At 35.9% G+C, this 21,739-nt stretch overlaps 1 protein-coding gene across 3 annotated transcripts in view; it reads right to left on the bottom strand.

Moving 5' to 3' along the window:
• Window positions 1-21,739, bottom strand: part of LOC126188248 (uncharacterized) — a 455,739-nt gene that overhangs the window by 270,762 nt on the left and 163,238 nt on the right. For all 3 annotated transcript variants that reach the window (XM_049929807.1, XM_049929809.1, XM_049929808.1), the window contains 5 exons: window positions 14,693-14,836; window positions 8,702-8,884; window positions 8,475-8,606; window positions 8,127-8,309; window positions 1,082-1,213 (listed from right to left, as the gene is read on the bottom strand). In XM_049929807.1, coding sequence (XP_049785764.1) covers window positions 1,082-1,213; window positions 8,127-8,309; window positions 8,475-8,606; window positions 8,702-8,884; window positions 14,693-14,836 — 774 coding nt within the window. The remainder of the gene's footprint in view (window positions 1-1,081; window positions 1,214-8,126; window positions 8,310-8,474; window positions 8,607-8,701; window positions 8,885-14,692; window positions 14,837-21,739) is intronic.

The following is a 21,739-nucleotide window of genomic DNA, read 5'->3' as shown; positions in this document are numbered from 1 at the left end:
AAGCCTTTTAATTAATGAATTGTAGGTTATCATTACTTATCACTTTAATTACACATTCAATTTGTTTTATTAGTGGTTTTTTATGAATTATTCCAAATATTTGGCCATTTCAGGTTTATATTTTAAAAACTAAACAGTTTGCCAGTGGGAATAATCATCTTATAGCAAAGGGAAGTACTATGAATCACTAACTGATTTCACTTGCATGTGACCACATTAATTGCTGGGAAAGAGATCACATAATTTTGTTGACTTTGGGTCAGTCTGTTTATACATACTCCTGTTTGGCAGCATGTTCCTCTGACAGTCTACTTAAAATATAAATAAAAACATAATGTAACTAGTCACCAAGCTTAAAGTTTTCTAAGTATGATGCATCTTCGTTGCATACTTTCCTTGAGAGCACTGCATTTGAGCTCAACTTATTAATTTTTTAGCATAAATTGTTAAACTCAAATGCAGTGCTTTACTGTAAATAGTGTGTGTGTGTGTTATGAATCCATAAAAATTTAATCAGTAACTACAACTATGCAGAATAAATGAATGCCTGAATTAATTAATAATCCACATTTAAAATGAAGAAGAAATCGGCACAGTTACTATAAAGATTAAGATTAAACAGAGTAACAATAAGGCAGCAACAAGAACTCAGATGATGTCTGGCAGAAGCAGTCTTCTCAGTTACTTTGTCCTAAATGTTATGTTTGGGCTGTTATATAATTGTTAAGTGAGACTTACAGATAAATTGAACAATGATTACTAAGTGTTTGAAGACAAATGCTCCAGTACACAATACGAAAACACTGATAAGAAAGATAAAAATGGATAGTTCTATTAGTAACAGGCATTTTGTAGTGGAATAGAATATCAGTATAATAATGTGTTGCACACACGATATCTCAGTTTAAAATATCCATGAAACCACAACAAATCTCACAAATTTACAAGCTCCAGCACTCACTGTCTGCATTTGCATTTACAGTAACAAAGAAAATATGTATTTCATGATATTTTTATAATTTACTGTTTCAAGGATATATTACCTAGTAATTTCAATGTAAGCAGTAGTATTAACACTTACAAAACAGGACTGCAACATGGGTCATCTTGCCAATTATCATGTCTAGCATCTCATCTGTTACATCTTCAATCTCATCTGTTTTGATCTGGTGCTCAAGCCAGGATAAAACTTTCTCCTCTTCCTCCAGATTTCCTGGGAAATAAAACATTATTGTAGGACGAATGAAAACACATATATAACTCTAAACTCTTAACTGCATTAAATCTTTACTGGTTTTGACCTCTGCCAGTCTCTGGATGCCCATGTAAATGCACACTGATGGAACATTAGTTATAATGAGACAACATAAGTTTTTCCAAAGCATTTATGCTAGTTATGGGTCTTTCAACAACACTGATTTACAGACTTGAATCTCAAAGAGATCTGTCACAGCTAAAATAATTTTGATATATAATAATAATGAAAAATTACTGATCTGAGAGAAAAGAAGCATAAATATCTTTTAAAGTTAAAGGTCTCGTATATGATCAAAACAGCAAAAAGCACATGAAAAGTGGAAAACTAAGAAGTAACTTATGAAATAATCACATGGAATGTCAGTTGACAGTGACACGATGGCTAGAGATTAACACTCAGGATTTAGTTTTCTAACATTTCTCTAGTTCCATGCCTTGCAAAAACAGTAACTGGGACATTGGTTTGTGAATAATGTGAAAGTATCAGCATTTTTGCAATTTTCTTTTATGTTAATCTTTGACAGATGTCACTTGTCTTTATACCAACTTCTTTGCTTCAGTTCAGTAGTGGTGTTTGCTGTGCTCTGATGGTTTTGAAATATTTTCAGTATTGCCTTACTTTTGTGGTTCTGAATGTCAGTATGGTAGCAGATTAGGGGTGTGGCTTACAAAGTTTTTATGAATTGTGACAGTTGTAGCTGATTTCAACAATACTCTTCACTAATAGAAGAACAACAGATGGGACAATGGCTGACAAAAGACAAATTGAACAACTCACTTGTGAAGAAAATTGGGAGAATTGGAGAATCATAATGAGAATTATTTTAAAGTGTGACAAAATCTTTGATGTTGTAGCTAAATGATCTGATCAAGTCAGGAGAAAGTGGACAAAATTATAAAACCAAGCTTTTTAAACAGACCAAGGCTAATGAAAAAGTGAGGAAATGGCTAATTCTATCACAACACCAAGCCTTTACTTAATGTTGGGGAATGCAAGACTGTTAAAGAGATTTGGGATAGGCTACATTAAGATTTATCATGTTCTCTCAGCTGAAAACATTGATCTGCTTAGACACAAATTTCATAACACTGAGTGGGAAGCATCTGATGCAATACAAGGCCACCTTGCCAAATTTGATGAAGTGCAAACTCAGGTTTCATTGTTAGACAAGTGGATTGATGATGGTGATCTTTGTACATGATTTTTGCAAACACTTTACCCAAAGAATTCAATTACATTTATATTACATGGCATGATGTACCTACTGAAAAGAATACATGGAATAAGTTACAAAAAAGGTATCTAATTATGAAGTGAGAATAACAGATCATGATGATTAAAGTGTTGCTACAGCAACTATGTCGAATATGAAGGTCAATCAACCGTGACGAAGGTGCCAACAAACTTCATCTGAAGCAGTTACATTAAAGATGTCTCATTATAAAAGGAACAGAGATAGAAAATGCTTTTCATCTGGTTAAGAAGGTCACTTCTCAAAACAGTATAAAACAAAGTTGGTCTGTTTTGAGTGCAAGAGAAAGAGCCATCGATCAAATGAATGTAACAGCACAGAACAAAACAGAAGACTGTGTTATGTTATCAAGTAGTCTGATATCAGTGGAAGATTCAGGAAACTGTCAACAGGCAGGTTCTCCAGAAACTGGGAAAAAAGTTTTAATGGTGAAACACAACAATTTTTCTATGGTTCTGAATACACAGGACTGTGATGAGCTGTACATTGACAGTGGTGTGACACATCACAAAGCAAATCAACATAACTGGTACACTACATATGAATCATTTGGAACTCCAAGGAAGATGAAACTTCCTGGCAGATTAAAACTGTGTGCCAGACCGAGACTCGAACTCAGGACCTTTGCAAAGGTCCCGAGTTCAAGTCTTGATCCAGCACACAGTTTTAATCTGCCAGGAAGTTTCATATCAGCACACACTCCGCTGCAGAGTGAAAATCTCATTCCAAGAAAGATGAATAGTGCCAAGAAAGTTTAGAAATTGAAGCATTTGATACAAGTTGAATTGATGTATATGTATTCAAGAAACAGACAGAACAACATTTTGAAGATATTTTATTTCTTCCTGATGGATGCCATAACTTATTTTCCATTAAAAAAGTTGCAAAAAAAATCAAGTAATCAAAAATTATGGCAAATCATGGGTATTTTTCAAAAATAATACTGCAATTGCTGTTGCTACATGCTGTGGTGAAAATGAACTTTATCGTCTAGCTGTGACTGTTGTTCATCAAGAAAAGTCCTGTGTTGTTGCTAAAACTGATGATACTTTAAGGAGATGTCATGAAAAAATGGGTCATCAAAATTAAATTTTATGTGCACCTGTATCTGAAGAATCACAGCACAGAGATAATGACTGACAGTAGCTTTTGTGACGGATGTGTCTATGGTACACATCATAGGCTGGCATTTGGTGAAAAGAGTGCAGAAGCCCACTAAACCTGGAGAATTAGTTCATGAAGATGTTTGTGGACCAGCAGAAGAAAAAGATTTACATGATCATTGATACTTTGCTCCTTTTAGAGTAATGCACCTTGTGAAATACAAAGATGAAATTAAAGAAAAATTATTACTGTTCGTTAAAGTGATAAAAACTTGAGCTGATGTTACTGTGACAGTGTTACAAACAGACAGTGACAATGAGTTCCATAATAAATATGTACATAAGTTTTCTAACTCAACTGGACTAAAACATTCAATTACTGTGCCATATTCTTCTCAGCAGAATGAAGTTAATGAGTGAGAAAATAGAATCCTTTGTGAAATTGCATGTTCTTGGTTATGCTCTGCTAAATATTACCAAAATCACTGTGGGGTGATACAATTCTGGCTGCAACATACACTCTGAATTGAACTGGTTCCACAAAAATCAAAGGTAAAACTCCAATTGATATATTTTTGAAGAAAAAAGATCATTTTGATAATTTGGTGATATTTGAAGTGGAATGCTATGCTTGGATTCCCACACAAAAGCACAGGAAGTCTGATGCCAAATCTTCAAAAGGATATGTGGTTGGTTATGATGAATGTGGATACTGTGTTCATTTTCCTCGGGAAAAAAGAAGAAGAAGAAGAAGACTGTGTATGTACGCAGACATGTAAAATTCAACTGCAAACAGCTACAGAAACCATTTATTCAAGAGAGCACAAAGGTTGTTGATGTATCTGATGTAGATGAGAATGAAAAGGTTACACACAGTTAACATGATAATGTTGAATCTGAAGAGGAGAGACAGTGGGATTGTATGAACAAAGTCTAGCAATAAGTGATGAAAGAATTAGCAACCATTCAAGTGACACTGAGGGACAAGTTGAGAGCAATTTCGAAGCAAGAAATGAAGAAATAGGAAGTCACAATTTATGTGAATAGCAAAATCTGAAGAAACTATCATGCTACTGTCAAGATTCAGCCCATCATCTGAGAGTGTCACTTCTTTGCGAGACACCAAGGAACTATGAAGAAACAGTGGAGTTAGAAAATTCCAAGGAATGGAAGAAAGCAATGAATAAATGAGTGCTCTGGAAAGAAATAAAACATGGGAGTTAGTTTACAAAACTGAAACAAACAAAATCATTAAATGCAAACAATGAAATGATTCGATATATGGATCAGCTAACGGCAAAATGATATACACAATGTTTTGGAATATATTACGTTGGCACATTTAGCCCTGTTACAAGTTCTGAGATGATGATAGCCCTGTTGAGAGTTGCAATTCAACATGATTGGTGTTTAAGGCGACCTGATGTAAGAACAGCATTTCAAAATGGTTTTTTAAAAGAGGAAATATACATGTGTCAACCAGAGGGCTTTGATGGTGGTACAGAATATGTATGTAAAGTACTGAAGAGTCTGTATGGTTTAAAGTAGCCTCAAAATGATAGTATGAATGTCTTGTTAAATTTCTTATGTAGTTTATGGGAGAGCTGTTCAGATCCACGTATGTTCTATGGTGAAAACCTGGTACCGTTGTTTTATGTTGGTGACATGTTGGTTATGGGTTCTACTGATGCGACAACTATGTTTATTGAACGGTTGGGTGAATGTTTTCACATCACAATAAATAAGGCTGCATAGTGAAGAGAATTTTAGACAAATACAGTATGATGGATGCAAAACCATTATACTTACCCGTTAAAGTGGGTGGATATTGGGCAAGTCACCTCCTTTTAATAATGCTGAACTCTATTGAGAAATGGCTAGAAGTATGACATACTTAAGACAAGGTACAGGATCAGATTTATCATATGCTGTTAATGTTGCATCGAGAGTTCAAGGTTCCTAACACAGGCACATTTTGCATTGCTCACGCGAATATTCAAGTTTATTAAATCAACAATTAGAGATGGAATTAAGTTTGAGAAGAATGAAAACTGTAATACTGAAGCTTATAGTGATGCTGATCACAGTGGGGACAGAAGCACAAGATGATCAAGTGGCATCCTATTCAAGCTCCATGGAGGCCCAGTAGTGTGGAAAAGTAAATTGCAGTGGAATACGTGGGTGCAAGTCAAGCTTGCAAATCAGTTGTGTGGTTAGATTAACTCCTGAAAGAAACTTCAGTTGCTGATGAGTCCTCAGTTCCTATTTTGCAAGTAGTTCAACAAAGTGCTATCAAATTTATTAATGGATCAGGATTTTATGAATGATCAAAACATATAGAGAGTAAGTCTCATTACATTCATCAACTAGTTAAAGAGAAGAAGGTAAGGGTGAATTACAGAGATGGAAAGCAGACATTATGACAAGAGGGTTACCATTTATAACGTTACAGATGATGTAGAACCTTGTTGGTATAGTGCTTTTCTTATGATACATATACAGCATTTCAGGAGACTGGAAATATCAGTGTTTTTTCAATGTTCTTATACATTAGTAATCTTTGACAGTTGTCACTTGTCTTTATACAATCGTCTTTGCTTCAGTTCAGTAGTGGTGTTTGGCATACTTTGATGGTTCTGACATATTTTCAGTATTGTACTTTTGTGGTTTTAAATAAATGTTTCATTTCAAAATGGCATTTCATGTTTTGTAAATAAATAAAATGACCACATCTAAATAATTTTAAATGTTTTTATCTATACACAGCAAAGAAGAAATCTAAAGACAAACAAAAATTACATGTTCCACCAGCTTTTTCAATACAAGTTTTCTTAACTTGTTAAAAAGAGAGACATGACAAGAGTCTTTGAACCCTATTACAGAGAAAAGGGTTGTATGAATTTTGAAAAGTTTCATTTCCTCTGCCTTTTCCCTCTTTTTGTACCTTAAAATGAGACTCTATGTTCCAAATCCTTACGAGAAATATACTTCTGTTTCTGGCAAACTTCTGTTACCAAGTAAAAGGGCACTCGTTCAACAGGGTGATTCATGAAGATATGCAAATATTTTAATATGTTATGCTACAAGTAAAACTAAAGAAAAAAGTTCATATAAATATAGGTCTGCAAATGTTTAGTTATTTAGTTATAGCTAATAAAAGATTTTACCTGAAATTTGGCAATATCACAAATATGAAGCCACTGCAAAACTTCACGAGGTTAAAGTAAAGCATGATTTCCATTTATTTTGTTGTTCTTGATCTGGTGAATCTAATAAAACATGTCCCAGATGTGTATCTGCAGAAGTTTTCCAGAACATCAAGAGAAGCAAAGAAGTAATTTCGTATAATTTTTAATTTATTAACTACTTGGCCCAATTTGTTTTTTTAAATTCCAGACAATTGCACAAAGTTTTCAACAGAAATTGTAGAGAATTTGATTTTGGAAAAATGATGGTAATAACGTTAACTGAAACTGTATGAACATTTCAGATAATCTGCTTTTATTAATACCATAGCACACGTGAATTCATATTAAACCAGAAAAAACAATGCTCAGTGTTAAAGAAGTTGTACAGTGTACATACAGTTTCACAATACATTCACAATAAATGGTCAAAAATGTCTCCACCAAGTTCAATGCATTTAGCTGCAAGTGTATGAACCGATTTTGTTGCTCGTTTCAGTTTCACAGGGTTGTTCTTCATCTTAATCTTTGCTTCTCTGGATGTTCTGGAAAACTACTGCAGATACACATCTGAGACATGTTTTATTAGATTCATCAGACCAATAACAACAAAATAGATGGAAATTGTAGTTTACTTTAACCTCATACAGTTTTGCAATGGCTTTATATTAGTGAAGTTGCTAAATTTCAGGCAAAATCTTTTATGAGCTGCAACTCTGTAACCAAACATTTGCAGACCTATGTTTGTATGAATTGTTTTATTTATTTATTTATTTTTTTACTTGTAGGACAACATATTAAAATACTTGGATATCTTTGTGAATCACCCTGTATATTTATTTGGATTAGTGTCATGCCGATTTTTGTATACTTGACAGACTGATGTTTCCACTTAAAATAAAACTATAGGGACATATGTGCATTAAGAGTGTTTGCAAACAGACATGAATCGATAACAGAGCATATTATGCTATGCTAAAATAAAGTACAATTTTTCAATGATTAGTGAAACAGGAGTTCTATAAACATTTGAGGAGACACACGATAAAAAAAAGCAAAAATAAAACATATTCATGAAAGATTGTGGACAGATTACAACAAATCAATTTACTTAAATGTGATTGTTGTTGCAATGAGAAAAAATATAACTGTTTATTACTTAATGTTTCTAACATTACTTTTTTTCCATTTGTGTGTTCTCCCTCCCACATACATACACACACACACACACACACACACACACACACACACACACACACACACACAGAGAGAGAGAGAGAGAGAGAGAGAGAGACAAACAAGGATGGACCGACAATGGACATATATACCTTCATAATAAGTTGGAATTCCACCCTCAAAATAGATGAGCGCTGGAATCTTCTCAACCCCATACTCTTTCGCTTCTTCTGGGTCATCAATCTTAACAAACACGATCCCTAGCTGGTCACATTCATCATCTATATTTTCTAATTCATTCAAGGCACGCTGTGATTTTCTATCATTGTTGTCATCTGAGAAAAAATACAAAATCTACTCTCATTCAAATTCTGAAGTGTATCATATAAATACACAATGCAAAAATATAAAATCTCTTTTCACTCAAAGAATCATCTGATTATGATTGGAGAATAAGAACAGCTCTAAAAAGAGAATGCATTGAATGTTTGCATCCTTACAGAAAAGAACTGCTACTGTTTTTCCATCCTTTATGAGCCTGTCAAGCATCTCATCAGTGACGTCCTCTATCTCATCTTTTTCTAACTGATCTACCAGCCATTCTAAGATTTCGTCCTCATTTTCAAGATTCCCTGTAACATTTAAAATTGTTTTAAAACAGATCTAAAAACATTAAATTAAATACATAGAGCAGAATGGCATGCATATGCATATATTTACTAGATACCGTCATAAACATTTGGAATTCCCTTCTCAAAGTAAACAATTGCAGGAACGTCATCTATGCCAAATTCTTTAGCAGCTGTATCATCATCAATTTTCACAAACTGTATACCATGTCGATCACAGTCATCATCAATGGTTTCCAGATCTGTTAGAACCTGCATCGATTCCTCATCATCATTGTCATCTGAAACGATAAATTTAATAAAATGAAATGCTTAAAAGGCAATAAACATAACAAATTACAAAGGTTTTAAAACATTTGATCACATCTTTTTGTATACAGAGTCCACCAGAAAAATGTATACACTCTTTGTCAGGTTCTATCGAGATATTGGCATTGTTGTCTGATTTGAGCTACGAGTGTGTTGTAGTATTGTCTTTGGCTCAACAGATGTTAGTACTTTCATCTCAGTATTGTCCACCCCTGGTAGCTGAGTGGTCAGTGTGATGGAATGCCATGCCTAACGGCCCGGGTTCGATTCCCAGTTGGGTCGGAGATTTTCTCCACTCAGGGACTGGGTGTTGTGTTGTCCTTATCATCATCATTTCATCCCCATTAACATGTAAGTCGCCGACGAGGCATCAACTTGAAAGATCTGCACCAGGCGAACGGTCTACCCGGGGTCCTAGAAACATGGCATTTTCCCATCTCGGTATTGAGAAAACAAAATAACTGGAGATCGCTTGACATTCAAGCAATGAAAATATATTGTGAAGTGGTTTTACAAATTTGATAATGCCATTGAAGTGCAATGTCAGTGGAGGCGGAAGTTTGAAACAGAAACTGCCAACCCACCTAACAATTAAATGCATCATTGACAAGTTTGAATTGCATGGAACGATTTGTAATATACATAAAGGAAGATCAGGAAGACTGAGTACAGTTACAAGTCCTGCTTCATGGCCTCTCGTATTGTAAAAATTTGTTAATTCTCCACAGAAGTCTTCAACGCAATGTGCACGAGAAGTGAGAGTTAGCAGTACAAATGTACGAAGAATTCTGAAAGCTGCAAAGTGGAAAGTTTACATTCCACGATTACTGGACACAATTAATGATGACGATCATGATCATAGTAGGCAATTTTGTGAATGGCACCAGCAAATGGTAACTGAAGGTGAACAATTTGTGATGAAGGTAGCGTGGAGTGACGAAGAACAATTTAAACTTAATGGAATCGTGAATCGGTATAACGTGTATATAGAGCATGGAAAATCCACATGTTTATGTGGACAAAGCAGTCAATCTACCAGGGGTTCATGTAAGGTGTGGACTATCATCTAGGGGCTTAGTAGGAACCTTTTTCTTTAATGCTACAGTCACTGGAGAAGTGTACCTGGAAATGTTATGCACATCAATGGCCTGCTCCTCGCTAGCCATGGAAATGGACTTTAAGGGTCTGTTCTTGAATTCCTATTGGTTCTTGGTGGTAGCTACATTTTCCTTGTTTCATTATATTTTCTGCGTGCATCAATGTTGGCTGACGCCACTATTCATACACTTTTGAGAGTTTTGAATAATAGGCTCCAAATTTCAATTGTTTTGTTCCTGTCATGGTATTTGTCTTGTTATGGCTCCACCATTCCACCTCAATCAAATGGCAATTTGGAACTACTTGTAAATATGTTCCAAATGAAAATGTTTGCTGTGTATTCTTTGCTGGACAATGCTCTTCTCTGTTTTCTGAGATCTATCACTTCACTCCCATGGAGGTGTGAAGCCCGGCTGAGTTGCTCCACAGCCAGCAGCCAAACATGCACCTCCACCTTCTATGGCCTGCACCGCACCTGCTGTGGTCAGGTTCATCCAGCTGCTTTACGCTGTGATTTGTTGCTGACCCTGAGGATATCGCTCACTGTTGTCTGCCACTGGGAACACCGTGTTTGTGACATCCATGTGGGCTGGTGGCATGCCACTTTGATTTGTTGTGCCCCCCTCATCACTAGAAGCTACTGGTTCACAGGTGGGGTCCCCATCATCGCAGTCCACACCACTGCCCTCTGCCTTGAGCCCATCGTCACCTGCTGTGAAGGGGACTGCATCCCATTGGCTGCCTCCTCCATGTACAACACCCTGCATTTCCACCTTCCCGGTGCCGGAAGCCAGTGTGTCTCTGGCCATGGGTCCATTGCCACAGACTGCTGTTCCAGTCAGGCCACCTCCACTATCCCTCTCATCATCACTGCCTTAGCCATCATCACTGGTGGGTCCAGCCCTATCTCCTCCACACATGGACCTGCCTGCTGATGACGACACAGAGATAGCAATGGCACCATCCTCCCTGGTGCTGTTGTATGGTGCCACACAGGTCCACACCCTTGGGTGTGCCCACATCTCCACATGTTCCAGCCTATGCTCCGGTGACCACCCAGCAAACTGTCCCATCCCCACCATCAGCAGCAGCTGCAACCACTTTGGATCCAATGGACATGTCTCTTGTCGAGCCACTGGTGTCTCCTCCGTCGTCTGGGCACCCTCTTCGCACGAGAGAGAGGTATGCTGTAACCTGCTACCAGTGGGTGCTGAAAGTAGTGTTGCCATGTGTGTACTAAAATCAACTTCCAACAGTATCAGGACAGGCCAGCCACTTTAGGCCACTGGTAGGAAGTGTGGACACGGCACAATTTCTGCCCCACCATCACCGGCGACTCACACTTATGTGTGCAAGGAACAGTGCTGACACACTTGCACTCTTTTCTTTTAGTTTGTACAGTTCACATCAGTTGTTCTGTGTATCGCTTACTTTGCACCTTCTGCATGTTTCTTTTGTCTTGTTGCATGTGGAGTCACAAGAGGCTTTTTCCATTATTGTTCAAAGGTTAATGAATGAAGCCATATTTGTGTTACTTGGTTACAACAAAGTAAAAGTTATAATACAGCCAACAGAATTGTTTTGGGGTCTGTTATGAACACAGAAAGAAGAAACTTCAGTTAAAGCACTCATTGATGTGGACAATCCATCTTGAAAGGTTTGTCAGCAATTTACCATATTTGACATTTAAGATTTAAGGTCATGCAGGAATTCAAGCATGCAGAAACAGAATCCTATAGGGAAGAAATCATTTGGGATGTTATTAAGTCAGATATAACACCTGCAGCCACAGGCTTATTAGGAATAAGGAAGTTAAGAGACAAGGAAGCCTTGGATGCCCCCAACATTATTGGAACAAAGGGATGAATTAAAAGAAAAAAGCCCTGATCAATATAAAGCAATAAAAAACAATACAACTACAATGTACCACTTGGAGAAAAGGGAAGTGGCTGCAAAAATTTAGCGAAAAAATAGAAGATGACTTTCAGTATGGAAAACAGGCTGAAGCTTACTGTGTAACATACAAGATGCAAGTAACACATGGAAGGAGTATACCAAAGACCCATATACTAGTACTGAAATTGGAAGTTTAGATGAGTATACTGAAGATGAAAAACCAATCAAAAGAAGAGTTCTTTTTCGCTTTAAATAGGTTGCAATCAAATAAAGCAACAGATACAGAAGAAATTCCTGCAGAACTCCTACAAAACAGTAGTGATCATCAAAACTAAATTATTTGGTGACGTATATCTGAGTTCTATGAAGAGGGTATAATATCATCTGACATCACAAAAAGTAGAACTATTGCATTACCCAAGAGGGCAAGTGCAAAGGACTGTACAAACTATAAAACACTGCCCCTTCTGTCACCTGTCTTTGAATTGGCTCAGTTTTCTATACTCATACATAGGTATTAGAGAAATTTGACTGAAACATAGCTTGCACTTGTGTGGCTGCAACTGATTTCACCACTCATTCTACTTCAGATTGCTTTTATGATTGATACTGAATAGTTAGCTGATGTAACTCATTTCATAGATATGTTACCGAAGCAATGATATAAAAATATGGGCTTCTTTTTCATTTAATGTATATATTCTTTCCATTATTTGAGTTCTTTACATTGAGTTTCATTGTCATTCACTACACCAAGAGGAAATTTTTTATATATAATCTTTTATATTTCCACTGCTTCCACGTAATTTACACAAGAACAACAATGCAATTGAATAATCGGAAGCTACTGACCCAGTTTAACAGATCAATTGTTAAAACTGTGGAAGTCCATTAATACTTCATTGTTGCAAGTGTGCAGTTATTTGACATTCTGTTAAAAATTTATTGTCTGGGATAAGATTAGTATTGTGTTATATTGTATTGTACTTTATTTCATATTTTCTTTGATCAGTGTGTCAGATCTTCAATGTATTAAAAAAATGCACTCCACAAAAACTGCTCTACTGCCAACTTTATTTGTAAAAGCCAGCAAATCTCTCAAGATGGAATCCTTGAAGGGGAAACTGCAAAAATTCTCACTATTATCCTGGTAAACCCTTGTCCCGATACTTCTGTACAGCATAGGTTACACAAGTGCTACAGGACAAGGAAAAAAGAATAGGTTTAACATGTCATAATGTTAACATCTAACATAAACCAAAATAGGAAAACATACATATAAACATTCTTACATGATACATTTAGTTGATTCATGAACATTTGTAGAAAAATTACTGATTTTATATATTTAGAAACTCTTGTACATAACAAAAGCAGTGCTTTACTAGGGATGCCTTTAATTTATTCTTGAATACTGGCTCTTGAGAAATTTTTATTTGTTCTAGTTTATAATTGTATAATATTATGTCACAGTGGATTACACTTTTCTGATAAGATAATGTACTGGAGAAACTGAGCTGACCTTAATTCCATCTTTTAAGCCACGACTTATCTTTAGTGCTCTTTTTTCAAAGCGCAATGTTTTTTTTCAACTTGTTACTTACGTGTGTATTTCATTTCAAGTCCTGCTGAATTCACAGTCCCAAAACTTTCTTGGCACTAACATTTTCTATAATTTTTTGTTTTAATGTTGATCAGATTGATAAGTTAAAGATGAGACATAACTTTAATTTGTGTTGTATGTATTGGAATAGGGTTTTCTGCTGTCAACTGCAAACTTTCTATGCTAGATGCTGAGAGTAATGTAGTACTGTATTAGAAAATAGTATAGATTTTTTTAGGCTTACATGTCCAATGAGGCCATACACATAACTCAGAAAGAGTGATGGGCCCAGGATTGAACCCTGAGGAACTACTTTTTTTTTTTTTTTTTTTTTTTTTTACTGGTAACTCGCTTGAAAATAAAATGCTGTGTCTCATTCCATTCTGAACTTTTGACTCATAAGGTACAACAATCTGTGTGCTACGTGTCTTATATGCACTGCATAAAAAATGGAACAACTCTTTCACTTTAAGCATAGATGATAAATCTATAGATTGGTAACAAACACAATGTTTTTAGGAATGAACACTGTCAACTAACATGGAGTGAAAATACAAATATCAAAAAGAATGTCTTCAGCATGCTATGCTCTTAGGATGTTAGCATCAGCCATAATTCTCATTGCTAAGTTGACTCTTACATTTTCTTTCTTGAAGTGACATTTTGCTTTGCAAATGAGGTTTTGTACCTCTGCATCTAGTGTACCTGAACTGTGTATCCAGTATACACAAGACATGTTATCAGCATGCATGATAATATGGTGACTGTTGTTTAGGATTCTTCAGAAGTAATTCATGCAACATAAACAGGAAATGAGATAAAATAGTGCCTTGACATATAGCAAAATTTATATGGCATTTGCTATCCTTGATTTTTATTCATTCAATTACCTCTCCATTCTAGAGAGAGCTTCTGAATGCTGTTGCATGTTTCCTAAAAGTGTTAGCCATATCTCTTATTTTCACAATGTTTTCTTTCATAAACATCTCATTCTCAAATACGAATGTAGCAGTCTAAAAAATTTCTGTTTTGCATCCTAACTGTTCTTTGCCAACAATACCTTGCAGACTAGCTGAAGTTCATGCAGCAACCTTATCTATTGCCTTCATTGTATAATAAGCATTCATTATTCTTATTAGGAAAATAAACTACATAGAAACAACGAATTTTACTTTTCACTTACAGAAGAGGACGACCAGGTTATCTATGGAAGAAATAAGTGTCTCCAGTGTTTTGGAGGTGACATCCTCAATGACATCTTCTTCATCGCCTGTAGATTTATTTTGCACAAGCCATTCCAGCACATCTTCTTCTTTTGTTAGGTCACCTGTATATAGAGAGAGTATATAGAGAGTACAATCTAGCTTCTGCACCATGTCAGTGCAGTAATGTGTTCATTGTAAATAAGTATTATAGTAGTTGTACTACACATTTATTACCTTATAAATAAATAAAAAACTTTTTTATTTTAAATTCAGTGCATTACTATTTGTAAAATGACTCTTTCATAGTGTGTTCATTAAAAAATGACGATCATTCCACTTGGGACCTGTGGAATGGTACATTAGCTTATTTGTTTTAGTTATAAATATTTGTCATGTATTTTTGTTTTTCTGACATGTTCTACATCCTGGCGGACCTCCTCACTACGGATCAATTGGAATGAAAGTAAATCTAATCTAATCTAGAGAGTTGACAAGCAACTGAATGTGGGTTTTACATTCTGAAATTTTAGTCAAGATATCACTTAAGTAAAATAAAGGATCAGCCCAGAAAGACAACACACTGAATACCTCTCAATATAAAGTACTAAGAAACTGAAAATTAATTTGTATGTTGGAATAAGTTATGTAGTGGACTTCCTTACATTTATGGGTGATTTTTATACATAATATGCACCAAAATATTCCTGAGAAATTTTTTTCACCGTATGATACAGGTGTTCTTAATTTACTTTGTGGTTTAAGTTTTTATAATGATCCAGAAAATATTGTTCTTGTGAAACACAACTAGTCTGTATACACAGGAAGGAATGAGTGCTATTGACAGGGTATTTCAAACTGATTCTGTATTTCTCTGTTTCTACAAGTTTCTGACACCATTCTTCGCAAGGGACTTCCAAACAAATTGCAAGCCTATGGAGTATTGTCTCAGTTATGTGACTTTCCTGTCAGAAAGGACATAATTAATAGCAACCGATAGATAGTCATAGAATAAAACAGAAATGATGAAATGATATCTGGCCTTCCTCAAGGAAGTGTTACAGGCTCTCTGCTGTTTCTAATCTATATATAAATGATTTCAGAGAGAATCTGACCAGTCCTCTTTGATTGTTTGCACATGATGATGTCATTTACTCTTTAGTAAAGTCAGCAGGAAGATCAAAACTAAATTTTGTAATGACATAGACACAATATCTGTATGTGCAAAAGTGTCAAGAGTCAGTGAATAAGGAGAAGTGTGCATGTCAGGTCATCAATATGAGCACGAAAAGTATTCCATTATATTTCTGTTACATGATAAACCACACAAATCTAAATGCTGTCAATTCAACTAAATACCAAGGGATAACAGTTACAAATGACTTAAATTGGAACAATCATACAAATAATGTTGTGGGGAAGGCAAACCAAAGACTGCTTTTTATTGGCAGAAGTTGCAGTGGGTCTACCAGAGAGACTGCCTGCACTAAGCTTGTCTGTCCTCTGCTAGAGTACTGCTGTATGGTATGGGATCCTCACCAGATAAGTTAAAAGAAGGACATTGAAAAAGACCAAAGACGACTAGTTTTGCATTATCATGAAATAGGTGAGAGTTTCATTGATATGATATGCAAGTTGGGGTGGTAATCATTAAAACAAAGGCATGTACCATTGCAGCAAGAGCTTGTCACAAAATTTCAATCACCAACTTTCTCTTCAGAATACGAAATATCATGTCGTTGTCCACATAAATAGGGAGAAATAATCATTGTAATAAAATACTAGAAATCAGAGCTTACACAGAAAGATTTAAGTGTTTGCTATTCGCGTTCACTGTTCGAGAGTGGAACAATGGTAGAGAGATAGCTTGAAGGTGGTTTGATGAACCTTCACCCATACATTTAATTGTGAATTGCAGAGTAATGATGTAATGTAATTGGAGAGATAAATATATACTTACCAGGCAGTGGCAGGAGAGCACACATTTAAAAGTATTTAAATTTGCAATCTTTCACAGCCAATGGTTCTTCCTTCTGGCAGAAGCATTTGGAGAGGAAGGAAGAGGGGTGAAGGAAAAGGACTGGTGAGGTTTAGCAAATGAGGAGTGTTTTCTCCCAGAGTCAGGGGAGACTTACCAGATGGGACGAGAAGGAAAGACTGATTGTTGGAGAGTGCACTGGATGAGATTTGAAATGCTTAAATGTGGGAGATAGGGTAATGCCCAAGACAGACATTACTGTGAAACACAGTGCATCGGATCACCACATTGCGTACCACGATTCATCACTCCACACAACATTTTTCCACTGTTCAGTTGTCCCATGTTTATGCTCCTTACACCAAGTGAGGCGTCGTTTGGCATTTACCAGCATGATTTGTGGCTTATGAGCACCTCCCACCTAACTGTCATAGTACCTGCAGTGGATCCTGATACAGTCTGGAATTCCTCTGTGATGATCTGGATAGATGTCTGCCTATTACACATTATGACCCTCTTCAACTGTTGGCAGTCTCTGCCACTCAACAGACAAAGGACGGCGTGTACGCCTTTTGTGCTATATGTGTCCCTTCACGTTTCCACTTCACTATCACATCAGAAACAGTGGACCTAGAGATCATTAGGAGTGTGGAAATCTCACAGATTTATGACACAAATGACACCCAATCACCTGACCACGTGAGTTTCGCAGAGCGCCCAATGTCTAATGACTACTGAGGTCACTGATATGGAGTACATGGCAGTATGTGGCAGCACAATGCACCTAATATGAAAAACATATGTTTCAGGGGGTGTCCGGATACTTTTTAATCACGTAGTGTAGATGCATGTTTAATATGGCACAAACATAGGTATTTGACTATGGTACACTAAATATCAGTGTGTAGCCACAACCTTTATTTTGCATTCAGATCCATTGGCTTTGCCAAAAAATAGCCAAATGATCAACTTCAGCATAATCTAGAGATCAGAGGATGCTACAGATCAGTCTTATCACAACTAAAATTTAGGGCGGGGGGTCTACTATCACCTACATGTTGTTGGTAGAAGAAAACTATTAGCTAAATGACATGATTGTGGAAATGATGTGGCCTAGAAATTTCAGATGTGTTCAGAAAGCAAGGGAACAAGAATAAATAAAACAATAGTTATCGAGAATATAGGTTTGAATACAACTGTGTTTTGCTACCAATGGCCTTATTGGATGTAAAAAATGTTTATTTTAACACCACAGAACTTCACTAGGTTTGATCATATTGGAAGAAGTATCCCATTTCCCTCATCTTACTTGCATACCCGCTAACAAAGTAATATTAAAAAACAAATAAACAAAAAATAAAAATCTTTTGTTCCCAGCTATCCAGGCTACTGTGCAGATTAGCAGTAGCTGAACACTGGCAATTATGCAACAGGTGACATTAGTATTAATTAACTTTGAAAATATGGTTCCAAACAAAATGCAAATCTTCGACTTTTAGTTTAATGTAGTAACATTTAATGAATGACATCACAAGCTGTATATCATGGCTAATACCTATGTAGTGGCAAATATTCACACTAGAGATCAACACACAAATAAAGTCTTGAATGACAATAAATTGTTAGTCATTAGTAATATGCCGCAAGCTAGCTTAGAAACACTTCCCTGTCACTGAGGCAGAAAAAGGTTCTTAAAACTCATAAAATATGCTAGGTCTGGTATACAGGGTATAATGAAATCTGGAATGACGAAAATTATATTTCGTATAACGAGAAAAGAATAAAAATTAAAGGATACCCTATAAACCAGATAAGAAATGTCATCCCGGTATGTTCAAAAATTTACTTCTGAATGTCAGTCAAAACGTACCGATTCAAGCGTTACAGTAAAGTTGAGCTGATCACCATAAACAGTTAAGGTAGCATTTTGTCTGTTATGAAGCCATCATGCTGATAGCCCGTAGGCAGCATTCATTTTTTTTTTTTTTTTTTTTTTTTTTTGATCCTCTGAATCATAGATTGTACAGAAATGCACATCATGATATAGGACAGGTCATTTGATACATATCAGGCATTTATAAGAAGAGGTAAATGTCTATGAATCTATAAAATGATTAAATATTTATATCACATGTGTAATGTACTTAGGTCTCATATTTATTCTGTACCAGAATTTAGCATTTACACCAATAAAACTTACATTCAGTTATGTTACATAAGGTCAATAGTTTGGGATCCATTATGTCTATGAATCTACAAAATTATTACATGTTTATATCACATGTGTAATGTACTTAGGTCTTATATTTATTCTGTACCAGAATTTAGCATTTATACCAATAAAACTTACATTCAGTTATGTTATGTAAGGTCAATAGTTTTTGAACCATTACCTGATGTTTTTGTTGAGCAGTTCCTTATAGCAGGTTGTTTTCGAGGAATTCCTGTAAGCTGTGTGTTTAATTAGGAGTGACTATAGTTTTACTTTAAATCCTTCACTTGTGTAAGGTTCTTCACTGCTATTGGGAGATGATTGTAGAGTTTTATTCCCACGCATTTGACACCTTTACTGTATAGTTTTGCTGAATGGGGAATTACTTGTAGAGAGTTCTTTGACATTGCATCATGTTGGTGCCAGTTTGAGTTTATATCTAAGTTGCTAATACTTTTCTTGGTGAAACGTAGTAGGTCCAGTATGTACTGACATGGGAGCGGTAATATGTTCATATTTTGGAACAGTGGTTTACAAGATTCTTTCTGCTGTTTGAATAATATTATTCTAACTACTTATTTCTGGAGTTTAAACAGCCTCACTGCTTCTGTACTGTGGCCCCAAAAGATAATTCTGTAGCTTAATACGGAGTGGAAAAGAGTGTAGTACATTGTGTGAGGGTGCTGATATTAACAATATTCCTTATTTGCCTAATCATGAAACATACTTTACACAATTTGGTGCAGGGTATATCAATATGACTTTTCCATGTAACTGTGTCAGTAATGGTAGCCCCCAAAAATTTGGTTTCCTTTATATAGTTGATTTAATCATCACTCAATGAGATATTTGGTACTGGTGGGTTTTTATTTTGGACTGTGTGGAAAGTGATACTAGCTGTCTTCTTTATATTTAGGAGCAGTCTATTTGAATTAAGCCATGAGTTTAGTTGTGCTGTGCTCCTGTTTATTGCTTCTGGAAGATGTTCATTTGAGTCGGATATCATAATTGTGGTATCATCAGCAAATAGGAAGGTTCTGTTATGGTGTATATTTACGGGGAGGTCATTTACAAAAAGTACGAATAATAATGGTACCAACTCTGAGCATTGGGGAACTCCATGTTCTGTGATTTGGGTAGATGACTGTACAGATTAGCAATTCCTGGTCGATTGGTTACATTCATTTGGATATATTGGTTTCTGTCTTTGAGGTAGCTGCTTAATGTGCGAAAGTTAAAATTTTAAAATAAGCCTAGGGCCTATATATTTTTTCTCTTTTCCGCTGTAGATTTAGGGCAATTTTGCACCACGTTTAACGGCACCAAAAATTTATAAAACTATCTGCAAGGCCTAAGGCAAGTGACGCACTAGTTAGCAACATTAATCATCATAACTTAAGCAACGTACTGCAAATTACGGTATAACATTATTTATGTTTTAACTAAGCAGGCAAGCTGAGACTTCCACGCTTTACTGCAGGTCTCCTTTGTAGAACATTCAGTCTGAATGCTGAAACTTGTTTCGTTGGCGCAGTTTCGCATTTCTCGAAGTTACATAAAACACACGCGAAATGTTAATTTCTCCGCTTACACGGGCTTGCGCCTCCTCTAGTGGTGTTTTTCTGACACGTTTATTAAAAATAATTACATAAATTTTAGCAACTTTGGCGGTGCTGCATACTACTGTCATCACAACAGAGTGCCTTAAGTCACGGCATTGCACTGATACTACCAGTACGTAACAGCTTGTCATTAAGTTACCAGGAAGGTGCTTTATCAACCGTGATGTTAGGAGAAAATGTTTTGACAGCAAACAAATTTTCGCTTCGCGCTACGTACAATTTTATCACAACATATGCTTAATATACATTTTCACTCGGTTTAAGACTTCCTTTCAGGTGTGTAAGTCGGCAAATTAGACGTTTCCCTACCTTCTATAAATCGTATACCATCAAGAGACAGATTCAGTGGTCTATTTGCATTATAACGATATTTGTACGCCCTTGGGAATTGCCATCACTTTACCACACAGCACTGTTCTTAAAAAACTACGATTAATAAATTATAGTAAAGGGGAATACCACAAAAAGATTTTTCCTTAAACATAGAACAGATATATTTCCCAACTGTTTGCAATACTTATCTGTCACTTATTTCCCAACTGTTTGCAATAGTTATCTGTCACTTCAATTTAACAATTACTTTCAATCGATGGATAATTGCCCACGGGAATTAGCTGCAATTGACACTATGTTAGTATATTTTTGAGGAAGCACTGATAAAATCAGCAAATGTAACTCCTGAAACAAGGTACTGATTGTGAGTGTGAGAATGAAAACAGATACTTGATTGCAGTTCTCTCAAGCACAGTAACAGACGGAACGGAATCCAAGGCACAGTTTTATAAAGAAACAGAAGAGTGAAAAACAAATTCGCACATAAATGCACGCTCGTACTGTCACTCGACTCCAGATGCTTCGAAGACAATTCAGCAAAGAACAGGTGTTTGCGGCTGCTGCAACAATTAGGTTCAACGTATATCAAACCTGTCATAACATTATCGATAGCGACAGCGTGCGATTCAGCAATCTGAATCTCGTATTTTCTATCTAGAAAAAAAATAATTTGTTTTTAAGTCGCTAACTAGGTGACGGTATCTCGTAATTCTACGATCAATTGACACGACGAGAAAGACATTTCTTTGGAATAGAAGTCCTACCTTGGAACATCCCATTTTCATCTGTTACAGCACATCCAGAGCAGCTTATCATCTGTTCCACTAATATTAATGTCGCTTCCTGAACGTTGGAAGAGTTTGAATTTCAGTTGTAGTTGTGA

Source organism: Schistocerca cancellata, chromosome 5, assembly GCF_023864275.1.
Source record: "Schistocerca cancellata isolate TAMUIC-IGC-003103 chromosome 5, iqSchCanc2.1, whole genome shotgun sequence".
NCBI classification, from domain to species: domain Eukaryota; kingdom Metazoa; phylum Arthropoda; class Insecta; order Orthoptera; family Acrididae; genus Schistocerca; species Schistocerca cancellata.
This window is presented reverse-complemented; position numbering and strand designations above follow the sequence as displayed.